General features: G+C 44.4%; 1 protein-coding gene across 1 annotated transcript in view; it reads right to left on the reverse strand.

The window, feature by feature from the left end:
* Positions 1 to 24718, reverse strand: part of TRPM8 (transient receptor potential cation channel subfamily M member 8) — a 90835-nt gene extending 66117 nt beyond the window's left edge. The window contains exons 1-8 of the mRNA XM_017890395.1: positions 24602 to 24718; positions 21028 to 21101; positions 14219 to 14375; positions 12597 to 12774; positions 9054 to 9226; positions 6222 to 6396; positions 5085 to 5152; positions 1725 to 1922 (exon numbers count right to left, since the gene is read on the reverse strand). Of these exons, the coding sequence (XP_017745884.1) occupies positions 1725 to 1922; positions 5085 to 5152; positions 6222 to 6396; positions 9054 to 9226; positions 12597 to 12774; positions 14219 to 14375; positions 21028 to 21101; positions 24602 to 24718 (1140 nt within the window). The remainder of the gene's footprint in view (positions 1 to 1724; positions 1923 to 5084; positions 5153 to 6221; positions 6397 to 9053; positions 9227 to 12596; positions 12775 to 14218; positions 14376 to 21027; positions 21102 to 24601) is intronic.
* Between the last annotated feature and the right edge of the window lie 1571 nt (positions 24719 to 26289).

A 26289-nucleotide genomic window follows, 5' to 3' on the forward strand; every position in this document is an offset into this window, starting at 1 on the left:
GAGGTCACCCAGGACTGCCCTGGAAAGTTGCCTAATTAATACTTGCCTGAATGTATACATTCATTAATTAATAATCCCACTCTTGAGCTTGGTCTTTTGGGAAATCTGTACCAATTGCAAAGCCCTATATGAGTGCCTAATTAAAATTCCAGACTAATTTTTATTATTGATATATGTCTTCTGAGTGACGTGATTATAATTACGACATATCATTAGCATATTCAGTATGAATATGAATTAGCTATGAATTGCAGAAAGGATAATATAATCAAAGAAGGTACAATATGCCTTTTAGCCTATTTCAGATGAGTCGCCTGTAACAGTTTTCATGAAGCAGAAATCAAAATCCCTTATAAAGGATGTGGTAACCCTTCAGATGGCCTCTGTTCATTGGACACGGCCTGGTCAAGACCTGGTAAGCCAACTTGTACAAGGAGTGACAGGAGAGTCACTGAAGTGGACCTGGGGCCATCTTTGGTGGATAAATTAGGAGTCATCTGTTTCTTCCTCTATAGGGATCCCTGAACTGACCACTGAATTTACTCCATCCATCACAGGAAATGACGTTGAGAGTGGTAATCAATATGCAGTCAATACGCAGTGTCTTACTTTGATATGTATACTTTGGAAATGGCCTGTTTATATGCTTTTTTTGATTGTTTGTTTTGGTTTTTTCCTGAGATGGGATCTCACTATGTCACCCAGACTAGAGTGCAATGGCTAGCAGCTCACTGCAGCCTCAAACTCCCTGGCTCAAGTGATTCTCCCACCTCAACTTACCAAGTAGCTGGTACTACAGTTGTATGTCTGGGTAATTTTTGTTTGTTTGTTTGTTTGTAGGGATGGAGTCTCACTACGTTGTCCAGGCAGGTCTTGAACTCCTGGCCTCAAGCAATCTTCCAGCCGTGGCCTCCCAAAGGGTTGGGATTACAGACAAGAGTCACTGCACCCAGCCCTGTTTGTATGTTCAGAACTAACTCAAAATAATTAGGTATGAATGCCTAGAGAATCAAAAATACATAAGCACTTTGGAAAGGGAGTGCTGCTTTTCCCAAACAACAGAGTTCCATAGGAGAAGCCTCATCACAATTAGCTGCCTGGTCAATCTCCACTCTTTCACTTAGCCCTACTCAGGGTTGGGGAGCAATATTGGCTTTGCCCAGCCAGCCCTCTCCTTCTGTCATTGGGCTTTGCTCCTTGCAAAGCACTAGTGCCCTGGTCTGCAGCCTCCACGTCTAGCCCAGCAGGGAGGTCAGCAGGTGTCCGGGGCTGCCTGTGTCAGGGTGGGCTCATCTGTCTTATTCTGAGACTTAGCATATGCAGGTCCAATGTTCTGCACCTCAAGCCACCTCTTTCAACTTTGCCTTCATCATCAGTAAGCTGATATGTTTATCTCTTTTTGCCAGAGTCTTGTGTCTATCTCTCTCCTGGACTTGAATAAGATATTACAATGTCCCAGTAAGAACATTCATATAAAACCATCAGTTTTCCCTTTCTCAGTAAATTCTGAAAAATGCAATATCTCAAGTAGAAATATCATACACTTGGTGAGCCACGTAACTTACTGAACTTCAGTTTCCAGCAAGACACCTGTTGAGTCTGAAAGGCACGGAGAAAACACCGAATATGTGCAGCTGCTGGTGGAGTTGGGCGTTTAAGGCATTCTCCCTTCTCACAAACTAGTCTCATTTTCTCAGCCTCCAGACATGGTCCCAACAACTCACCCATTTGATCCAACTCTCAGTCTCCTCCTCCGGCAGCCGGGACACCGTGCGGGGTAAAAAGCGTACCAGCTTCTCCTTGACGGCAGAAGATGTCAGGGCATCCTCCACCTCCACCAGGCTGGCGATCACATCAGCGATCTGGCCCGAGCCTTCCACCACCACACAAGGAATTTTACTTTTGATGGAAGTATTGATGGCCTGGAGGAAGGAGACAGAGTCAGGCAGATCAAAGAGACCTTGGTCCACAGAACCCAGCTCCGGACTAAGGTTTTGAGCCAAGCTGGTGAAAACACATGGACCCATCCCTACATTTTTTCCTTTGGGGTTTTTATTTTAATTCAGAAGCAAATCAAAAGTTGGCAATTGCTTTATGAATGAGAAATGTAATCTGCTTTATGAAATCTTGTACCCACAATGAGTTCCATAATAAGAACACATATGACTAGCTTAAGTTTTCCATGGATAAGTGCTTTAAAATATCCCTGTACACAAAATCGATCATTCCAAGTACTGACATAATAGATTTGAGTGGCACATACTAAGACTGTATTCAGCATTATTGTTGATAGCTTATCTGAAATAGGTTAGTAGTAACCAATACTCATACTTTTAAGGTATGAAAATAGCTTAAAAACAGCAACCACGGCCGGGCGCGGTGGCTCAAGCCTGTCATCCCAGCACTTTGGGAGGCCGAGACGGGCGGATCACAAGGTCAGGAGATCAAGACCATCCTGGCTAACACGGTGAAACCCCGTCTCTACTAAAAAAAATACAAAAAACTAGCCGGGCGAGGTGGCGGGCGCCTGTAGTCCCAGCTACTCGGGAGGCTGAGGCAGGAGAATGGCGTGAATCCGGGAGGCGGAGCTTGCAGTGAGCTGAGATCCGGCCACTGCATTCCAGGCCGGGTGACAGAGTGAGACTCCGTCTCAAAAAAAAAAAAAAAAAAAAAAACAGCAACCACATATTTTATGTGATGTTTACTCACACATTTCCCTCCTCAAATAATTTCCCCTGACCCTGTTATTAAAAATGAATAAAAATATATCTTCTTTCTGGATAAACATCTAGCACACTTTTATGACCTTTATAATAACTGCAGAGGTCAGCAGAAAATTAAGGATTTTAATCACTGGACAGCAAGATACAGTGATCTACCTGGAGGTACAAAAGAAATTGAAAAGCACTTGTTTTTAGGTCTGAGTGCTTTCCTTAGAGAAGACATCACACAGAAAGCCAGATGTGTGGTGCCACGATTGGAGACCACAGAGCGTGAGAGTCACAGAGCAGGCTGGGGTCCCTCTGTGTGCCTTGAGTGTCTGCACCACAGGTGGTCATGGGTGTGCTGAGGGGGGCTGAACCAGGAAGGGATGCAGAGGCACCAGCTGGGTATTTTCTTTTCTTTACTTTTCTTTTCTTTTTTTTTGTTTTTTCTGAGACTAAGTCTTGCTCTGTCTCCCAGGCTGGAGTGCAATGGCGCGGTCTCGGCTCACTGCAACCTCTGGCTCCTGTGTTCAAGCGATTCTCCTGCCTCAGCCCCCTGAATAGCTGGGATTACAGGCACCTGCCACTGCGCCCAGCTAATTTTTGTTTTTTAGTAGAGACAGGGTTTTGCCATGTTGGCCAGGCTGGTCTCGAACTCCTGACCTCAGGTGATCCACCCACCTCGGCCTCCCAAAGTGCAGGGATTACAGGCCTGAGCCACAGTGCCCGGCCCTGGCTGGGTATTTTCTCCTAGTTCCCCTCACCTCTCCTATCCCCGCTACTGTAGGTTGTTAATTGGCTGAGCAGACGGCACTGGAAACTGCCGTAGAAATGCAGTGCCCTAGACCAGCAGCAGCTCTCCAGTCTCCCCCTACACCCTAGGCCAAGAAATCTTCATTCCAAATCTAATATTTGCTCTGGTAAGATAATAAATGTAACCATATTTCAATGACTTTTTCTCCACCCCTCTTCCTCTTTGATGTGGCTGCTTTTTCAGATTCAAGCCATTTATGCTGGAAGTTGCAATTTTTTGATTTTTTGGTGATCACCTTGGCGATGACCTTGAGCAGTAGGATATAAATAACTCCCACATGCTTAGCGTTCCAATAATGGAACACTGGGCATAAAAAGGTTTTAATACACTGACACACACTGATAAGAATCTCTATTTTAATGTTTCCTTGAAGATTTTTATTTAACCATGGTCTCAATTGTAAATCTCATAGTGGATACTCAATAAATATCTGTTGAATGGATGAAGAAAGAGACCATTGTTACATAAAAGAGTAATGAGAAGTACTAGATGATGATTCCAGGTAACTTTGCCAGCACTTACTTTTAGCTCTAGGGATTTACTCTGATGAAGAGAGGGGTGAAGATCGAGAGTCACAGGTATCTTTAATCTATTCCCCGTCTTAGAGGTAAAATAGGATGTGTACAAGGAGGAATATGCAAATCATTGTGGAAATTCATGAAAAAGATGAGTTAAAAATGACTTTCTTGTGCTATTCCTAGAAAAATGAGCTCTCGAAAATTGTTTACAATACTTACTAAAATGCAGTCACACTAACTGTTTTTTAAAACTACCTATGGGGTACTATGCTTATTACCTGGGTGACAAAATAATCTGTATGTCAAACCCCGTGACATACAATTTACCTATACATCAAACCTACACATGTACCCCTAAACCAAAAAGTTAAAAACAAATAAATAAAAATATAAATAAATAAAAGGTTTTGATTCAAGTGGATTCTCAAACAAAAAAAACAAAAAACAACGTCAAACAGGAGCCTGGCTGCAGGCAAGATGAACTCAGTAATGAGTCCATACAGATTGGCTGGGAAGTCAGATTCCTGCTCAGTTGCTCAATATTGCAGGTGCAGAAACATTCAAGAAGTTTCCATGATCTCAGAATCACTTAGGGTTTGGGATTCCATCATGCGACATACCTGTATCCCCACATGGCATATAAATGGGCCTTAGGTGGTCTGGAAACATTCGATTTGGGAGCAATCTGTGTGTGTATGATCATAGCTCATCTCAATGTAGATGGGGTAGCCATAGCTTTCTAATATGTATGCTGGTTACAATCTTTAAGTCTCCTGAGTTAATGTCACCTCTTCTCTTTGGCAGGCTGATTGTCAGGGCCAACACTAAGTACACAGGTTATTCATGTCACTGAAATTCTCCTCCCAAATCTTCTTGACTGAGGAACAACTGGAGTCTGTTAGGGTAACAGTATGTGGAGGGAAAACACTACCTACTTGCTGTAGTAAAATGAACTAGGTTAGATTAGAGGAGCCCAAATCCCTGAAAACACAAATTTGTTGGATAGGTTTATTAACCAACCTTCTAGAAAACTAAATCAGGACTCACTTTCAAAGTCTCTTTTCCACCTCCTTGGGCGAAACACACAATGGGGATCTTGCCACCATAGTTGGAATCTGTAACACATAAAAAGTAAAGGATATTTTGAGCTCATTGGAAATACTCATCTACCGCTGTGAAAAGTTGGACCAAGAGCTTCTGCCCTGTGAGCCAAGGTGTGGAGAGATAGCTTCACATCTCACGGACTTGAACATTATCTACTCATTAAAGACGGATGAGTGTTTTCGCCCCACGCTAGTAATAGCATGACATGGGTCATGTTGCAATTTGTCATTGATACTTAAAATACATATTTAAATATTTAAAGCCTGTGCATCATTTACCTTTGCACCTATAAATTAAACTAGGTTTAAGTTGATCCTTATAATAACGATGTTGTCACTCATTTGCATAATCCTATGCTTTCTTGAGTGAGTGAGAACTTGGCATAACTAGTGGTCTTTCAACAGAGTTTATTGCATATATAGTTTCTTCCTTCGTGTATGTCCAATTGTGAAGGGAAACTAATTGAGAACGTCTCTAACAAGTTCCTGCCATTATGTCTATCACTAAATCACAAGGTAATCTTGTTCCATGACAGGACACATCTCAATACCCTGTCTACAGGAAGAGAGAAAGTACATGTCACTTAACCATGGCAAATAATGGCTTTCACTCAACTATTGCATTCTTCTCTTGAGACCACTGTTTTCTGTTACTCAGAAATAGCCAAGATTCAAAAAAGTAAACCATACCATTGTTAAACTAGTAGGTTGGTTTTATCTTTTCTCTCCTAGCTAATTACATTGTTTCATAAACTCATATTTGTCGTCGCAGATCGTATTTGTTCTTAAATGGTATCTACCAGAAGAAGACAGCCAGCTCTTCATACTGACAAACTACAGTGGAAGATGGCCATATTTATCATTGCCTTCAGCATGTTGAAGGGTACATACCACAATGACCCTGGCAGAAGCATTCCTGGTGCGTTGAAAAAAGAAGAGAAACAACAGTTCTTTGGCAATAAAAATACCTGATCAGGCGTGTTTCTCATGCCTCACTCAGTAGTTGGTAGCGATTGTTGTTGATGCTATGGCTGCTGGGGTGATTGTACACATCTGGGTGTACTACTTCCTAACCACTGACCTTGAATAGTGCGCTCAGAGATGTATTTCTCTAGCTGATTCCGGAGCTTTGCTTCCACGGTGGGATGTCCATGACAGCCATTGTCCACGAGCAGCAAATGCGTGTGGTTGTTGTCCAGGATATACAGAGGGTCTCTCGTGAAGTCATCCATAGGGTACTGGGCTGAAAAATAGCCCTGAAAAGTACAGGGAAGCTTGTCTTTGAGATTGTATTATCAGTCAAGATACATGGTGATATTTTTATATATTCATACAAAAGCTAATACTTTGGGTTCAATTATATTATGCCTCCTCTCAGATTTAAAATTCTGAATTTTAAATTCAGAGGGGTCTTAGCAATCTTATAGCACAGACTACCTTTTAAATATGAGGAAATGGAAGTTCAAAATGGTAGTGTCACGTGCTCATTTTCTCATAAATGGCTAGAGACAATGTAAGGATCAGATTCCCAGTCCCATTCTTGGTTCATTGCCCTGTGCTCTTTTGCAAAAATTCAACGAAATTGAAATTCAGCATTCAGGAAACTGCGTATGTGCAAATGTGTGTGTGTGTGTATGTGTGTATTTGTGTGTGTGTGGATACAGGTAGAAGCAGACATTGAATTGCACACATACATAGTTGTCTGGAATCTATCATATGCCATAACCCATGCCAGGATCTAGGGATTAGAAAATGAATGAAATAGTCTTTGCACTTGAGAAGCTCACAGCAACAGGACCACAAAAAGAAGTAATTAAATGGATACTTTGTCCCCAAAATACCAGAGAACAAAAGCTGCTTGAGGAACATAAAGAAAGGAATCCTTACCAAAACGTTCCTCACTCTCAAGCTCCATTCAAAGGCATTTAGTTTTTAAAGTATTAGGGTTGCATTAAAAGGTTTTCAATCTTAACTCCAAGAATAGAATTTAATAAATTTGAAAATAATATCACCACCAAAACTCAAGGAGAACAGAAGGAAAAAATAGTATTCAGAAGGAATTCAGAGTTTTGCTGGTGATATGATTTTTAAAATTTATTAATTTGAATACTGTAGTGATTAAAAGATTGTGTACTATGGACCTGCCACTAACTAGATATGTGCACTAAGAAACTTTCTTACTTTCTGTATGCCTCACTTTTCTCATTTATAATGAGAGGGGAACAGTAGTACTTACCTCATAGTTTTGTTATGAAGATCAAATGAGTTAATATATGTAAAACACTTAGAATAGAACCTAGTACATAGTAAGTGCTATTGTATCAACGTTAGGTTTTGTTATTATGATTAATGCATTACTTATTAATTTTAATTTTCCTAATAAAGGTATATGGCTATGCATTTCACTTTGAGTGCAGCTTTGGCCATACTGACATATTAATATATATTATTCTTAATAGGTAATGTTTTCATTTGCATTGCTTTCTAAGCTATCTGATATTATATTTTTGAAAGATCATTCTAGATCCTGCATTTGTTTACCAGATGGTTGGGATAGTTGGTTGTTTCTTAATTTCCAAATGATTGGCAGGTTCTTTAATCTTTACATATTCGTTTCAAGTTTTACTTGTTGCCAGGAAATGGGCCCTAGAAGCAGCCTCTAGGGAGATTTTGAAGTCTTTTCTCATTCCCATTCAGGGGTAAAAATACCTACATTTTCAAGGCTTTTTGTGAGTCTGTGAATTAACACATGTACTGCATCTACCATGGGGATAATTACACAACACTGCATTGACTCCCGTGCCCATTAAAAATATTGCTAATTGATAATGGTATTCTTTCCCACTTAGCCTGCCACTGTCCTCAAAAACCTGCTCTAGGCCACTCTCATCCCTGAAGTTGGCATTTTATGTGAAACCATTTTGCCATCCCTTCTTGAGCATCTAATAATAATAATAGAAACTATCATTCACTCTGCGCAATTAGATAAATCAGTCCCATAACAATACAGGTTATTATTATAAAAAAACTTGAAGACGGGAACTGCTCCAGACTATGTAACTAGAAAAGGAATGATTACTCCAACCCCAACTTCTCTGTCTTCGAAACGTACCCTCCTCCCCCTCTACCATGCTTCCTCCTTGAAGATGCACAAAAAAACACCTCCCACTCTCCCCTGCCCCTTATATATCTCAAAAATGGTAACCAAGGCACAAAATAAAATAATTCTAAAAGAAGAATCACAGCAATTCCAAAAATCCTTAACATTTGCTGCTTCTAAGGAGTCCAGATGGGAGAAGGTGTAGCTTAAATGTGGATATCTGAACATCTGGCCCAAAGCTTCTGGGCAGAGAACACCTGTTGCTTAAGAAGGTCCTCAACTACTAGAAATGTTGTTTTCAAAATGCTACACTTGATATAAAACCCCATGTCTACCTTGTATTTTTAACATGAAAGGCTCATTATTCTCTAAATATGTTCACAGGAAACATTTGCGGGGTGGAGGCTGGGGGTTGTCTCACAACCTTCTAATGCCAAATTAACCAAGGACAATATCTATTGATTTGTATTCTTCTGAGTGTAGCCAAGCAATCAAGATATTGCGGTTGGGCTTGAGCCCTCCTGAAATGGATGTAAGCCTTGGTTATAAAGAATAAAGAACCTGACTGTGATATGAGATTGCTGAGAACACATTTTAATGAACAAAGCAACATTCATTGTTAACTCTTTCCCAGCAGTTAATGACGTACGTCATCCTTGTTTTCAATTCCTTTAGGGTCCCAAAGACACTCCTTGAAAGGCAGACTTCCCCATGGTCTGGCTCCATCACAGAGCCTCGGGGTTCAGGCCACTGGCTCATGCCGTGGTCCTTCTTCCATGTGACCTAGCAGACCTCCTTCTGTCCCACCCGTACCTCAGCATCACAATTCCTGATGAGGGTGTCCCGGTTGGAGACCATGCCCCAAGCTGCTACGCCAATAGCCACAATATTCTCCTCTGAACTCCTGCTGATGGTGTTATCTCTCACCACCTCCCCGATGTACTTCATCAGGCCATAATGGGTGCCTCCCGTGAGAATCCAAGCACCTGTCAACAAATAGGAAGAGTAAATGGTCAACCGGCACTGGGCAAAGTTTCCATTCTGGACTCACAGACCCCTAAAATAAAGTCCCCATCCCTGTAGGCGTCAGGACACAGCACTGGCAGCTGTGTTGTACAGCAAGGAAGAAGAGGGGACCTCAGACAGTGCTGCTGAGAAGTGTTCACTTAAAAATACAGATTCTTGGCCAGGCGCAGTGGCTCACGTTTGTAATCCCAGAACTCTGGGAGGCTGAGGCGAATGGATCACGAGGTCAGGAGCTCATGACCAGCCTGGCCAAGACGGTGAAACCCCATCTCTACTAAAAATACAAAACTTAGCCAGGCGTGGTGGTGGGCGACCGTAATCCCAGCTACTCAGGAGGCTGAGGCAGGAGAATTGCTTGAACCTGGGAGACGGAGGTTGCAGTGAGCAGAGATCACACCACTGCACTCCAGTCTGGGCAACAGAATGAGACTTCATCTCAAAACAAAACAAAACAAACAAACAAAAAAAACAGATTATTGACCCTATTCCAGATCCACCTCATCAGGCTCTCTGGGAGGTGGGTCCAGGGAATCTGTCTGTATCTTTAACCAGTCTCTAGAGGACTCTCATGGACAATGAATGTCTAACCAGAGCCTCTAAACAAATTAGGCAATGCCACCATGGTAAGTCAGGCACTCTGCTCCTGGACCCCCATATTGGTTGGATTCTAGTGAATCTTCCTTGGATGGCCTTTGTGTCAATAACTTTGCTTTATAAAACACAATTCTGTATGCTGGTCTTTTTAAGGTTTAGATCTGATTATCTTCTCGACGCTAAGGGTTATACACGGTTTTATTGGGGAGGGGCAAAGTAGAATAAATACTATACTTATAAAAATATTATTTAGCATAAAACTAGAATCTAAAGTTGGAAATGACCCTAGTATAATATGCTGCCCACGTAGGAATCTACCCTCAGAGCGGTCACTGGCCTCTCTGGATTAGCTCTTGTAAGAAAGCGTCAGGAGCTGAGAGGCAGCCCCCTCCTCCAATCGTTAGAAAATCCCTTTGCTGACTATTTACATTCTCTAATTTTACTACAGTCTTCAGCGATGAGGAACAATTTTAGTCATCTCCACATCAAAGTCCTTCCAATATTTTCAGGTAAGTATGATGTGATCCTTAGAAGTTTTACACCTACTTCTTTTAACCAGTTCTTACAGGGTATAAATCCAGCCTCTCAGCATGCGGTCTCCTTCCTCTAGATAGATTTTGACACTGAGAGCTAACCTAATCAAGCCCGCCAAACTTCACCTGCCTTGCTTGCTTTTAACTGCTTCCTTCTAGTTGATTTTAAAACTTATGTAGCTAAAAGTCATGTAGACAAACAATATATAACTAAATCACCACTAGTTTCCTTCTAGATAACATCTCTGACATATACGTCACTATGATAATAGTTGCTAAAGTTGTTTTTCAGGAACTAGGGAGCTGCTCTTATCCAGTTCAAAACAGCTGAGACCGTTGACTCTTCAACTGGGCGTGCACATATGCCCAAGAGATGACCTTTCAATGTCAGAGGGCCAAAACTCCTCCCTCAGATCATGCTAACACTGCCATTTTCTGAACAGGTGTCCTATGAAGAGCCATGAACCCTGACTACACCTGCACAAACCACCAATTACCTCATTCCTTCTCCACTGTCTATCACGTTTCCCCACGCCATACAACAACTGCCTCTTCACTCCTTAAATATCCCTAATCCTTATCTTTGAGGAAGCAGATTTGACAACTGTTCTCCCATCTCCTCACTGGGCAACCCTTTTCTCTTTTGCAAAACCCATGCTTACAGTGATTGACTTCATATCCATTTCAGCCATTAACGTTCCCTTTTAAAATGAGACAATGGGAAATGAAGGTAGCACTCCAAGTGGACAACCAGCAACAATGAAACTATTCAACTTCTTCAATCGCTTCACTTCATCTACATAGAAATAGGCGTCCCAGCCCAGGGATTTTTTTTGTCCGTTTTGTTCTGCTATATTCTAGCACATAAAACAATTTCTAGCACATTATAGGCATCCAGTAAGTGTCTGTTTAGTGAATGAACAAGGTGTGTTCAGGATTTAGTAGCAAGGAAGCTGAGTTGCTCAATTTTGTATCGAAGTGACAACCCACAGTGTCCCCTCTGGTTGGTCAGGAAACTGAGAAAAATAAATGGGAAAAACAAAACAAAACATCGCAGTTTCTTCCTGACAACAACAACAACAAAAAGCCCACATCTAGATTAGGACACGTTTCCTTAGTTCTATCAGTCAATATTAATTCTGCATAAAAGAGGTTTTTAAATGTTAAGGTTGGATAAACTGAATCTAATCATGAACAAACATCAACTAAATCCACATTGAGAGACAGTCTACAAAGCAATTGGCCTATACTCTTCAAAAAATGTAATGCAAGACAAGGGAAGGCTAAGAACCAGTTCCAGATGTAAGAAAACTAAAGAAAAAAAAGCAAAGCTAAATCGATTTGGAATACAAATTGAGAAAAAATAATGTTTGCTCTAAAGGACTTTGTTGAGATAATTAGCAAAATGTGAGTGTAAACTGTGAGATAGCAGTATTGGTCCATGGTAACTGTTCAGGTTTGAAAATTGTATTGGGCTATGTGAAAAAAAAAGCTGTCCTCAGGAGGGGCATGTTCATCTACTTAGGGGGTTAAGGATCATGATTCCTGCAATCCGCTTTCAATAGTTCCCCCCAAAATCATACGTAGATATTTATGGAACAAGATGAGACAAATGTGGGAAAATGTTAACAATTGGTGAATCTAGGTGAAGAATGTACAGATGTTCATTGCATTATTCTTGCAACATTTTTGTAGATTCAAAACTTTTTAAAATATAAAGTTAAAAAGAAAGAAAATGCTAAGTGTTTCAAGTAACAAAGCCTTAGTTGCTTTGACCTCAATCAGACACTTACAGGGTGCTTACAATTTCTCAGGCACCGTCACTACTTTCAAAAGTGCGTCACTGATGTCACAATTACAGACCAAACAAATTACAACTGTCCTTTTCAATTCGCCAGAACCGAAATTCTGGGGAAAATTTTTCGTGTGTTAATAACAAAATGAAAATCTTACAAGATTTAAAAAATTCCCCTAAGGAAGCACCTTAACGCTGATTTCGAGTTACTTTGTGAAGCTTCCCCACTATCTGCCAGAGCTCCCCGTCCATTCATTTGAGGATATTGCTTTCAATAAAATAACGATTAATCAGATGGTTCTAGCAGCATCCGGATTCTCCGGAATTGCACACGGGAACTGCCTTCTGTGCTCCCCAAACTTGGCGCAGCCCGAATGGAAGAACCGGGGTCGCTGCTCCGACCCCCACCTTTGGACTGCGCGATGTAGATGAGCCGGCTGAAGATTTTGCGCATGCGCGGCTTCAGGGCGAAGTTCTTGGCGCCCCCGGTCACGGAAATGACCAGGTTGGGTGTTTTCAGGTGCCAGTGCTGGGTCAGCAGCTCGTAGAGGATTTCTGCGTCCGTGTCGCAGGACAGACGGATATACTATGGGGAGAGGAGCAGAAGCATCAAGATAAGCCTGTGTTCTTCTGAGGTCGGGGTTTAGCATCTGCGCCAACACCCCGCCCACGCTTGCCTGCTTCTAGAAGGGGGCGGGTGGGAGCAGCAGGGATCGTGGCACTGGGGGTCCCAGGCAGGGGCCGTGCCAAGGACCCCCGAGGAATGGAAGTGTGAAAGGAAAATAAATCTTGGGGCTTGAAAATTCAAGCTAGGAACTGCTTACCTGCCTCCCACTCTATTCAAGTCACCCCTCTGCTTGCAGAGATGAATGCATATCTGATTCCCTCCTTTGGAGAGGCTAATCAGAAACTCAAAAGAATGCAACCATTTGTCTCTTGTCTACTTATGACCTGAAAGCCCCCTCCCATTTCGAGTTGTCCCACCTTTGCCTGGTGAGTTTTCCCACCTTTCCAGAAGGAACCAGCGTTCATCTTACATATGTTGATTAATGTCTCATATCTCCCTAAAATGTATAAAGCCAAGCTGTGCTCTGACCACCTTGGGCACATGTTGTCGGGACCTCCTGAGGCTGTGCCAGGGGCGTGCGTCCTCAACCTTGACAAAATAAACTTTCTAAATTAACTGAGACCTGTCTCAGATATTCAGGGTTCACAGAAGGAAAGCAGAGTTGTGGGGAGGGGGGGCGCTCCAGGGGCCCGGAAAAGCCCCATAGGCCACGTGGAGAACTTGGGACTTTGTCCTGAAGGCAGAGGGGTGCCTTGAGGCGTTCGAGGCAGGGTGAAAACAGGGTGGGCTTTGCATTTAGGGAGTCCTCCAGCAGCCATGCTGAGGCCACAGGGAGGTGAGCAGAGCTGCGGGCAGCAAGAGAGGGCATCGACCCATTCCGGGACAGAGGCCCTGGGGAGAGTCAGCAGTGGATGGGGCTGGGTCATCTCCCAGGGATGCCATGGGGGTTTGGGAGATGAGAGGCCCGGGCCCTGCAGGAGCAGCCTGTGGACGGTGCTTTCATTGAGACTGGGAGCACAGAGGATGCAGGAGAGGCTGTTTCCGATCATTGAACACCTTTGCAAAACCTTGCTGGAGAGCTTGCCCAGTGAGTATGGAGGGAATGCATATTCAGGGCCCTATGTACCTCAAGAGTACACAGAGCTGAACAGCAGTGTTCACAAAAGCATTCATAGGGCACTGGGTAGCAGCGGGGCTCAAGATGGTGTGACATGGATGCCTGCTTTGTGTGTGGACACAGGCTAGGTGATAATCCAGTCCTTACCTATGGAGTTTTCCTGTTGAGCATAGCCTAATAACTGCTGTCTGGCTTTTACAAGATGTATCTTTTTCTGCAGTCTTTTTTGGTGTTTACTAACCATCTCTCCTGCCTCCATCTTATTAGACAATTCCAAGTAAATCAAGGTAGCCCAGGTCATTTTGGCCTATGAATTAGCTACCAAAGTAGAAAACCACTGCTTACCTTCCCTTTCTTCCCCAGTGTCTCAAACTGAATATCCCCAAAGGCGTCCGTAGGAAATTCCTTGGTGTGTTTCTTGTAGTTCCATTTCTCGCTTTGGTTGATCTGGGTGCCTTCCATGTGCTGGCTCTGGGCATAGCCACACCTGCACACATTCTCCCTGATAAGCACGATGATGTGGACAGGAAGGAAGGATTTCATTGAGCCTGCTTATGGAAACTGGCATTGTTAACTTAAATAGACACACAAAGGATACCTTCAAGTCTTATTTTCAGACTGTTTTCATCATCTCAGTCGCTTGCGTAGAAACTAGTTTGATGTGGACCAGCGCAGTGGCTCGCGCCTGTAATCCCAGCACTTTGGGAGGGTGAGGTGGGCGGATCACTTGAGGTCAGGAGTTCAAGACCAGCCTGGGCAACATGGTAAAAGCCCGTCTCTACTAAAATACAAAAATTAGCTGGGTATGTTGCAGGCGCCTGTAATCCCAGCTACTCGGGAGGCTGAGGAAGGAGAATGGCCTGAACCCAGGAGGCGGAGCTTGCAGTGAGCTGAGATCACGCCACTGCACTCCAGCCTGGGCGACAGAGCCAGACTCCATCTCAAAAAAAAAAGAAAGAAAGAAAGAGAGAGAGAGGGAGGGAGGGAGGGAGGGAGAGAGAAAGAAAGAAAGAAAGAAAGAGAAAGAAAGAAAGAAACTAGTTTAATGTTTTATCCCTGGTGTTTATTGTGCCTTCACCAACAAGCTGGCTCTGTGATAGAACAGAACAGACCCCTGCCCTCATGGAATCTAGCTTCGGTCCGTGGGACTTAGGAGACTGAGTTTCAGAAATCTGGAAACTTTGTTCAGCTTCTCAAACAGTTCATAACACACAGGAGCCCTGAGTTGGCCTCAGTGCCTCAGCACCAACCCTGCCACTTCACCCAGCCAGTAAGGCTCTTCTGAAGTGAGGTGAGACATCCTTCCCATGGGCTGAACTCACCGGGAAGATGCATTCCTTTGGCAGAGACCCAAAATGTTCCAGACTCTAGAGAGATCATCCTTTCCTTATTGGACATTAGCTGCTAGAGAGACTTTCAATAATTTGGGGTAGATGAGGACAAACTGTGCGGTAAATGAACACAAGTTCTTCTCATTAAAAATGCAGTGGAACTAAATTCATCCATTAGGTGACACAGAGGCATAACAGGAAATTGGAACAGGATAAAAAGATATGCAGTCAGTGGTAAATCCTCTTCCCCTGTGCCTTCGCCAACACACCACCGTCACTCGACGGATACTGACTGAAAATCCACTCTGAGTCAGCCCTGGGCTGAGCTTCACAGCAGCCCAAGACGAGCTGGATGTCCTTCCTGCGCTTAAGTTGGTCTCTTAGGAATAGCTAAGCACGACACCTGGCAAAGTGCAGAGGGACAAACAAAACACCTCCTTTCACTCTCGCACAGCCCCTCCCCTGTCAGGCTTGCCATGAGGGTTGGAAATGATGCAGAGTGTTTCGCTGGGCCTGGAATGTGGCACCTGCTCCATCAAGGTGACTTAGGTTATGGTGGTGCCATACATGCAAATCAAGGATTAATGAAGGCAGTGGCAACAGAAAAGAAGCAAAAATGCAGTTAAAAAAAAAAATCTGAAAATACATTCTATGACTATTTGACCTGTCTATCCAGGGCATCCTGAGAAATGTGGTCTCCAAAGACAGGAACAACAACAACCAAGATTCCCATTGAGCCAAAAACAACTCCCGCTCAGTGAGGCACTGTTCACCCTCCTCCCAGCTTCCTTCTGCCTGCCCCACCCACTTGGTTCTGCATTGCTCCCTGCTGTCTCTGTGACCAGTCTTTGGGCAAGATCCAAGGGTGCTAGGGATTCGAGGGGCCGTGGCCAATGGAGAAGGAGAACAGAGAGTTCTGTCCCGAGAAGGCTAGAGAGCAGCAAAGTGGGAGACATGTTGGGTCACTGAAACAGGCCCCAAGGGCACAGCTGTCCTTTTATCAGTGGGTGACTCAATGTCCTGATTTTCCCAGGACAGTCCCAGTTTACACCTGTTGCCAAAGTCCTGGTAGGATTGGTGCCTCCATCACTCTTATCCACGTCCTAGACCCCACAATAAAGTCTGTGGCCACCCATTCACCACTCACCTACCAGAAAAGGATAACCCTCTGCAGATGTGGGTCAGTACCAGGATGCAGGGTCAGATAACAAGATTCAACCCCACTCACCCCCAGCATCCTTGTGCAGTGCAGAGCCCAGGCAACCATACATGGTGACTCTGGAGCAAGGATCCCCTGCACAGGCTGAGTCAAAGATATACAAACTGAGGAAATCCTGTTAGGGTTTGCTTCCAGCTGGACTCTTTATCTTATATTCTCTGTCCTCATGTTTCTGGCACATCAGGGCATTTAGCAAATGTCCTTTGAATGAATGAAAAAATGAGTGAATAAATACATCGATTGATCTTCTTTTAAATAGTTTGTATCCTCAACGATTTTTGTAAAGTAGATATGTTTTCCTTCCAGAATACAAGCTTAAGTATAAATAACTGTTCATGGCCAGAGAAAAGCTGTATTCTCAAGGTCTTCTTCACTGTTCACCTTATTTAACATATGGCAAAATGTAGGATTAATTCTAAAAGCTCTCTGTGGCGGGAGGTCACATTTTCGTTTACAAGCTGGTAATAGTGATATGCATTTCTATGACTGTTTCTAAAAACACAATAGGAACAGAAATGAGTTGCCTTATGGACAAATTTTATGACCACTCCAGAAGCAGATAGATTCCCAGCCAAATTGTGTCCAAGTTTCTGCTGCCTGGAAGCAATTGGCTTAGCTGGAGCTGCTCTGCTAATAGTGATCTTCTTGAAGTACTGGAAACCCAGGGTAACTACCAAAGCCACTCAACAAAGAGACTCTATAATGAGGAACAAAAGCTTCTCAGCAGCAATCCTCACGAGCAGCTTGCTCTCCTGGGGGTTGGGGATGCTGCTGGAGATACGTCAGGGCAGGTCCCTGCTAGAGATGGTGCACTGACATGGGCTCCAGTGAGACTGTCTCTTCTCTCCAACCTCGTCTACACAGTAGGATCAAGATGAGCCTGTACATATAACTGAATTGTGGAAATGTTCATAATTGACAAGCCCAAGGATGGGAAGTTAATCCAGGATTGACATAGGCAACCCTTTCTTAAGAATTTGAAATTAGGACCAAAAGAGCTGCTCCCATCTCTCTGTAGGTCTGGGCCTGTGACGTGGAACATCAGGTACCACAACACAATCATAGCTACTCTGAGAAAGAAGAGAACAGGTGTGTAGGGAGAGGTGGAGTCAGGAACGGGCAGAGGAGACCTGCTGAGTACTCCCTCATCAGTCACTCTTTCTAACCACTCCAGAGGCCTGGCCACTGTCTGATCTTAGGTGGCATTTCTTTTTCCCTATAGTAAATCCCTCTTTAGGTTTAGGTAGTTGAGCTCCTTGTAACCAAAAGTCTTAATTACCACACAGTATGAAAATGATCCCTATTCAAAATATTTCTCAAGGCATTTAATATTTTCTAAAGCTATAAAAATTGAGCTAGAGACTGGATCCAAAATCACCCTCCAGCAGCAAACTCACCTCTGTGTTGGAACAGTTCCCAGGACATCACTCAGTGTGGCCAAGAAAATGTCAATCAGAATTGAGAACAATGTTCTCAGCCCTCTCTCTTCCTAAGTGTTAGGGCACTTCCTGAGCCCAGGCTGCTTCCTCATGTTCCTCTTCTCTCTCCATGGCCTCCACTGTCCCACCATCCTTTGGGATCTGTCCACTCACCCAAGCTGATTGGAGGATGGGGGAGAGAATTCCCTGACCCACCTGTTCTTGCTATAACTGAAAACAGACTGTTGAGCCCTTTTCCCTGCTAAGGGTAGGGGTGTGTCACAGGTGACCTTGACCAAGAGAGCTGCCTGGCAGCTCTGGTCTATGGGCTGGTAGCCCTCTAAGCACCAATTTGTATGAATTGGTTTATAAATGGAGAAGAGAGATTGCCAGGAAGGCATTAGGAGTGCAGATACCTGAAGGAGGAATAGGGATGACAGATAGGAGAAATGAAGAGGACAGGAAAGCATCAGGACCCTAGTTCTACCCCCTTGGACCAAGTCTGAATCCTATAGTACTATACCATCCAATATGGTAGCCACTGACCTCACGTGGCTATTTAATTTTATATTTAAATTAAGTGAAATTAAATAAAGTTAAAAACATTCCTTGGTTGTCCCAGCCACATTTCAAATGATCAACAGCCAAACGTGGCTCGCGGCTCCTGTATTGGATGGTGCAGACATAGAATAGTTCCACCATGGCAGAAAGTTCTGTTGCACAGTGCTGCTATTGGGAAGGTAGCATTCTTTGTGTTTCTACCTGGAACCCAGCATGGCCAAGGAAGTGAGAACTGACTAGAACAAATCCAGACCTAGGAGCTTACTACCCATAGTGTACCAGAAGGTGGCTCCTAAGCTGGCAGCACATCTCAGAGGACACAGCAGCAGGGGCAAATATGCAGCACCGTCTTGCAGTGGCATCCACAAGAAGTCAGAGTAGAGAGGCAAGGGTGCATTGGGCTTAGCACCAGGGTGGCAACCCTGGGAAATCTCAGGAGAGACTTTGGCGGCTTATGTCATCTAGTGTGGCAAGTAACAGCAAAACCAGGGTATCAATATAATTAATCATCACTTCAGTTGATGCCCTTGTCTGATGGGTGACTTAGATTTGCATGGAGTGTTCCCACTACCTATGGAGAAAGAGAAATAATAAATATGGGGGATTCAAAGATTATAGAACCCTGCATCCTTGCATCCCTTCTGAGATGGGAACTGAGGTGTTCCTGTGCTCTGCTTGTGTTGCTGAGGGCTGTGGCTGCTCACCACATCTCCCTTCATTTTGACCCAGACTTGAGGTGTAATCAAGCACTGTAAGGTGGACAGCCATAGGTTTCCCTAACCTGCATCTACTTCCCCTTCTGCTAGTAAGTGCGCCCTGATTTTCCCATGAGGAATCATCCCTTTCTGCACTGGGTTCACCTGGACACATCGCCCAAGGCTTGCCAATCAACATATTCCACTGTCCAACACAATTAATCCATCCTCCAGCCCTAGGGGTTAGTTTAGAGATAGGTACATGGCCCAAGCCAGACCATTAAGAGCCATGAACATCAGCCCAGGACTTTTGATGGAATTGCTAGGAGCAAGGCCCTCTTTGCTCTAACTGGCACGTGGAAAGCTGATAACGCACAACAAACAATGACCATTTTGCCTCCAATAGTGAAGAGCCTGTCCATCAGAGAAGGGCAGAAACAACAGGTGGAAAGAGACAGAGTCTTGGCAACATTGTTGAAGCCCTGGATCGGGCTGTGCTTTTCAGCCACAAGATCACACCCCACAGAATCCCCCCTCCAGCTTCCACTTATGCCAGTTAGATTGAACATCTGTAACTGAGAACGTGTTGAGGAATTTGTTCTGCCCAAAGCAATGTCATTCTTAGAAAGGGAGGCAACTGAGGGTATAGAAAAGGCAAAACCTTGAAATCAGAAAGCCTGGGCTCAAGTCTCTCATCCTTCTTCCACTGGACATGTGACCATGGGTAAAATACTGAACCTCTCTGGGCCTCACTTGCCTTGAAGATAATAACAGCTTCCTTGCAAGGAGATTGATAGTATTAGCAATCCAGTATGTGAGTCCCATTCATGAAACATACAGGGGATAAATAGTGGACTTATAGAGCTTATACTTTGTCAGAATGACTCATGATGTGTAAATTTATACCAGTGACAAAGCAGAGATCTCTTAGTTTTTCTGATGTTCATTTTCTAATTCACATGGAGTAAAAATTATGCTCTGAAGCATTATGGTAGGTGTTTTATATGCTGCGTCACTGAACACCACCACCCATGAGGTATACTTTTGCTAGATTTTTAGGATAAGAGAATTAGCTGTAGAAAAGAGAATAAGTGGCTCAAGGCCACACCGTGAGGAGCCAACCAAGTCAAGGTCGAAACCAAAGCTGGTTCTAAAGCTTTTTTCCTTATTTCTACATCCTTCCTCTGTTCATTGCCTCTGTTCAACAGAGGGTCTTTTCATTATAAATTACAGCAGCAACTTCCAATTAATAGCTAGACTGTTTCTTGCATTGCCAGCCAACAAAAAAAGAAGGAGCAGAGAGGAATAAGGAGAGTGGGAGGTAGGATTAAAGTTGGTTAATTAGATTCAAATGCATCTTCTGCACAAGGGGTGAGCACTAGTCGACCCATTCACTCACTTGCTCATCAACATTTATTGAAGATCTCCTGTAGGCTGAGCTGGTGAAGCCTGCTTTTGTAACCCAGCCTTAATGTTCCAAAACACATGAGACTTAGAGTAGATGAACACCCAGTTAGAAGGAAAGACCCAAAGTCAACGGCGGGAAGGAAACACCTGACGGAGGAGCCAGTAAGATGGACATATGTACACATACATGGTATTGCCAGCCAACTGCTGTAAAACAACTTTCCTCACCAAGGTCATTCAGGTCGGTTCCCAATCTCATGGGGACACTGAAGAGAGTGACAGCCTCCCTCAGTGACTTTTCCAACTATTGCCAAAGTTGAAAATACCAGACAGAATTGTATAGCTCTAAGTAACAACTACAAGCTCCTTGCCAGATCCTTCCTGCCCACACAATGTTTCTGAGAATTATGAGATGAAGACATCTTTAACAATGAACCAGTGAGCATTTGTTTGTTTGTTGTAATGGTGGTTGATAATTTTTTTGAATGTGGAAAGCAAAAATGGAGGGAAAATAGTAGCTTACGTGGCCTTGGAATCTTTGGTAAAGAAGACACATTCTCGTTTCTTAAAATTTGCTTGAATAAAATTCGCCAAGTCCTTCGGAGAGAGAACATTGAATAACACATTACTAATTCATTCTCACCCTTTGCTGATATTAATGAATACTAAATATGATGTAACCCCACTTCAAAGGCTTTAAGAATTTACCACATATTCATAGCATCCAGCATTTGTTCGTGCCTTTAGAATACACAAAGCTTTTTTTAAAGATGCATACATTATAATTTTTATAACTAAATGGAAAATCTTTCTAAAAGTATTTTGGGCTTATCTTGTGTATAAACAGTATTATAAATAAATATAAATTATGTTTTAAAACATAATTAAACATAATATAAAACATATAAACTATGTTTTCCACCTCTAAGGCTACCATGGAGAATATAGGCATTGGATGATAGTTTTTCATAAATAATATATCAATGCAGATTCCCATTCCTCTTACGCTTGCTGTTTAAAAGAAGACATATTCCAAAAACCCTTCATAATTGTATTTATCCCTCCATGAGCGAGGTAGTTAGGCACATCTGGGACCTAATTCTGACAAAAAACCAAAAGCCTTTATAAACCAAAAGCTTCCCTTAAGTTGGCAGAAGCAAACTATTTGGAAACAAATGAAAACTCCTTTAAAAATACCTACACCCCTCAAAGTGGAAGAAGGTATTTGCATCATGTAGGAAACATCATAGGATTGGTAGCCAGAATATATAAGCACCGCACATCAGTAAGAATGAGACAGGCAATCCAATGGAAAACATATGGCCAAAGACGAGAGTAAGCATTCATTGAAAGAGAATAACCCATTAACATATGAAAGGAAGCTCAACCTCATTCAGAATGAGCAAATGCAAGGGAAAACCGTAGTGAGATCCCATTTCACACCCACCAGGTTACAAAAATATCAAAGGCAATAAACACCCAGCATGGTTGAAAGGGAGGGCAGTGGGACTCATGCCCACCACGGATGGGTATGTAAACAGATACAACCATTCCCGAACATTGTCCACTATTGCCAGTAAAGTTACCTCCCTGAAAAGGAGTCCCTGGTGGAGAAAGGCAGGATTGTCCCATGAATGACTTGCACACTCAGAATGGCTGGCAAAGCTGCCTGGCAATAAATTTTCAGCCTCAGAGGGCTGCCTTTCCCTGGGGAGGTGGGGCTGCTAGGAGCTTCCTCTCCCCGGCAATCCAATGCCACTTCCCACAGGTCACCAGATTACTGGTAGCTGGAGTTCTCGGACAGCTTTACACACAGTTGGCCTCATAAGAACATGCCACTGGCACCAGAGCCAGCCCTGATTTCTTATCCCCCCAGCAAGGCTGCCACCAGCCATGCACTGCAAAGGGGGAAGTCCCCTCTCCTGGAATGAAGTTCACAATGTGCCCCCTTCCCTTTCACACTCTGCCCCTGCAAGTCCTACGGTATCAGAGGAAGGTGACCACATGCCTTATCTTCCCAATCCTTTGAACATAAGCTTCCCCATAAGTCCTGTGTCTTAAACCCAGACCCCATGAAAGAGAGATGTTTACCTTCACCCACCAAGCCTCAACTCAAAGAATATTTTCCAGGTAGACATGGCTTCCACATCGAAGAATGTTAAAAGCGGTATTGCTCTTAATAGCAAAGCCCAGAAACCCACATGCTATCCCCCTTAGGCTGAATAAATAAACATAAGCACATAAGCACACAGTGGGGCACAGCACAGCCGTGAAATAAATCATCAATGGTTACACATCTCACCGTGGATGAATCTCAAAAACAGTTTTGAGAAAAAAAAAAAAAAAGGAACTCACAAAAAAATACTCATAGTACAATTCCATGAATGTTCAAACCAGAACAAAACTAAACAATGTATTGTTTAGAGAGATACATATACTCAAGTCATAAAATTATAAATAAAAGCAAGGAATGGGTAACACAAAATTCAGGATAGTGGTTATAACCTCTGATAGGAGAGAGGAAAGCCAACTGAGTGGCCACATGGGGGTGATATGCTATTTCTCAAGCGGGTGGTGGGCACAAGAGCATTCATTTCAATATTCTTTTTAATTTGGAAATTCACCTGTATACATTCTTTTCTATGTATCTTTCAACACAAACATTTTGAAAGCAAAAATAACTTCAATGCTCACCTGTACAGTTTTGAAGGTCTGTGATGCCCATTTTTACTTGTAATTTTCTCATCCACTTAACTAATTTCAAGTCTACTTAACAGGAAGGAAGAAAACAGCTGTGGAAGCTGCGTAATCAATGATCATGGAGGAAGGGTGATGATTTTTAAAAACTGCTTTGTTGCTTAAAAAAGCCTCCGAAAATACACTTTGCAGAGGTGTGCATGTGCTTAGGGGACAAAAAGGAACCCCCCAGAGCTGAGATGCTCCTGCGTGGCCTCAGCAGTTCTACCCATAGAGATGCCTGCATCTGGGAGGGGGTGACCCACACGGGCTGAGGAGAGGAGACCCATCCAGCAGGAGGTCACAGCAGCAGGCTCGAGAAAGAGTCAGCCTCTGTCCATCTCCCAGGGCTCCGATGCTGAGGCCAGGTGGATCCCTCCAGAAAGGCCCTCCCAGAGGTGCTTCGTCACTGGGGTTGAAGGAAGAGAGCAAGGGGGTAAACACTGGAAAAGCTACCACTGCCCTTGGCCCACTGTTTGCTTCTCCCGTGGCCAGGACTGAGGTGAGACTGGGGAGCAAGTGTAAGGAGGTGGTCAGTCCCCCCCAGGCATGCAAGTGCAGGGGCAGCCCCTGAGGACTGGCACCTCCTTAACTTTTGCATCAGGGGTGCCTCACTTGCCTAGTCCGGGCCCTGGGAGGCAGACCCAAGCTGGGGGAGAGCAAGTTTTTGCGTGTGTGTTTGTGTGTGTGTTTTCTTACAGCTCAGTGATAGATCACAAACTCAGCCCCCATGGAACCCACCAGTGAGATCAAAATCCTAAACAACACCCCAGAACCGCCCCCCACCACCAATTCCTACTTTCCAAAGCTAGCCACTATCCTGACTGTTAACACTGTAGCCCGGGAGAACTGGATGTCAGGCTGGAATGTTGTCTTAATTTCTTGAAAAATGAGAGTGTTGGACAGGATCTGAGAGTGGGTGGAAAACCCACAGGAGGGAACAAGCCCAGTGTCAGCAAAGCCAGGCAGAGAGTGGCAGAGAGGTGCTAAGGACACACCTCCCGCTGGCACCCAACCCAACTCCAGCTCACCCAAGAAGCCATGACTGGGCACGTCTGTGTCCTGAAGGCAGCGTAGAAGCTGCCTTGGAACCCGTAGAGACAGTATGAAGAAGTGCAGCTAGGAGGCCATCGCAAGAACAAATGCAGATGGACCCAAACTGAGACCCTGGCCATGGAGCTGGAGAAGGGACTGAGATTCAAGACTCAGACCAGAAGCAAGAGCATTGAGCATTAAGTAGTGAAAGGAATTGTGAAGACATGGCATTTAAAATTTCCTAAAAGTCAATGTGCAAATGCATGATTTAACACCTTATGAAGGTTACAGTGAAACCTTTCAAACAGGTGATGCGCATGACTTACGCTTTCACTGTAAGACCAGTCTGTGCTCCGAGACGCGCTGGAGTACAGGGTCCGGGTGCTGTCCAGAATGCCGTTCCTTCTGTTCCTCATGCTCAGCTTGGCTCCCCCAAAGGACATCTTTTCTGTGGCGATGGGTGGAGGGGATAAGTATGGGTTACAAATAGTAAAAGGGCTTCCTTCAAAGTTTCACCCCAATGCCTCTTTCCCTCCACCCTCTCCCCTTTGCCACATGCAATGTCCCACACTCCATTCAGCCCATCACAGTAATTGTGCCCCTGCCCCTAATTCCTCTTCACCCTCCAAGACCCAGATGGCGTTTCCACCCCTCAGCCCATTCTCCCTGGCCCCCCATTCCTGAGTCAGGATCCCTTCCTGGGCGCCCCCTCTTTGCAGTGGCCGAGTGCATGGCCCTCCCAGACTACAAGCTCTGAAATGGCAGTCTGTACCACATGCATCACAGTGCACTACATCTGAGGGGCTTGCAATAGCTACTTGTTAAGTAATAAATTGAGGATGAAGAGAATATACAGAGCAGACTATGGTTAGCAGCCTGTATTGGCCAGGGGACTTGGACCTCAGGCAGAAAGGAAGACCCCTGCCCCTGAAGGGTGGTGGGTAGGGCTTGGGGGTCAGCATGCGCCAGGTCATCCTGAAACTCTAATGCCCAAGACTTCCCTCTTGGGCTCTGGAGCAGGCTGCTGACTTGGGCATTGCAAAACCTTATCTGTCATGCAATGCTTCCCGGGGTCCCTGCTCTGTTTTTCTCACTCTAAGATGCCCCCACCCCATATTTCAGGAGGCCCCTCTCTCCTCATCTCCCAAACTCTAACTCAGACCCATATCCCAAGCTCGAGACAAAACCCATCAATGTCTACTCAACCTCTAGGGCTGTCCTGCAGACACAGTAAATGAAAACACCATCCTGTACACCGTGTCTCCCTGAGTCCCCTCCTCCTGGCTCCAAGCTCCTCCCTGTCTGTCCCACCACATCCCAGCGGGAGTCCTTCCTCCTCACCCCTTCCAAGGCTCTCACGTTGTCTCTGCCCTTGGCAAGGGGCCCTGCTGGTCTCCACGTCTCCGGCCTGGCTGTGCCCACCTCCCTCTCTCTCTGGGCCTGCCTTTCCTATCTGGGGTCCCACCCCCTGTCCAGAGCCCTCTTCCCCATACCCCTCCAGCTGTCATCTCCTGCTCATCCTCTAGGCTCAGCTCACTCATCACTTCTTCAGGGAGATGCCCCACAACACTGGGCAAGCGCTCACCTGCCTCTGTAGCCCCTTCAACCTGCACCAAGCTGCGGGCATCATGGTTTGTTCAATGGTCTGTTTGACCCCTATTAACTTGCTGAGGCCAAGAACTGTATCTTGTTCACCACTAGACTTTCAGGGCCTGGCACAGTGCATAAAGGAGAGTTGCATGAATATTTATTGGATGAATAATTTGATTGAATCGATACCACCTCGCAAATCCTCCTTCAGTTTGCAAACTACTTCCACGTCACCTTCTATAACTCCCAAATGCAGAAATGTCTAAGACACAGAGCAGACCCACCACTCAGCCACACTCTGCTCTCAGACCCTCAACCCAGCGACCATGACTCCTCCGTCCAGATCGCCCATCCCAGGCCAGCCACAGGCCTCCCACACCACAGAGACTGTCACTGCTTTAAAACGCACTCCAAATGGTTGGTC

This window comes from Rhinopithecus bieti, unplaced genomic scaffold, assembly GCF_001698545.2.
Source record: "Rhinopithecus bieti isolate Rb0 unplaced genomic scaffold, ASM169854v2 scaffold_19482, whole genome shotgun sequence".
In the NCBI taxonomy this organism is placed as follows: domain Eukaryota; kingdom Metazoa; phylum Chordata; class Mammalia; order Primates; family Cercopithecidae; genus Rhinopithecus; species Rhinopithecus bieti.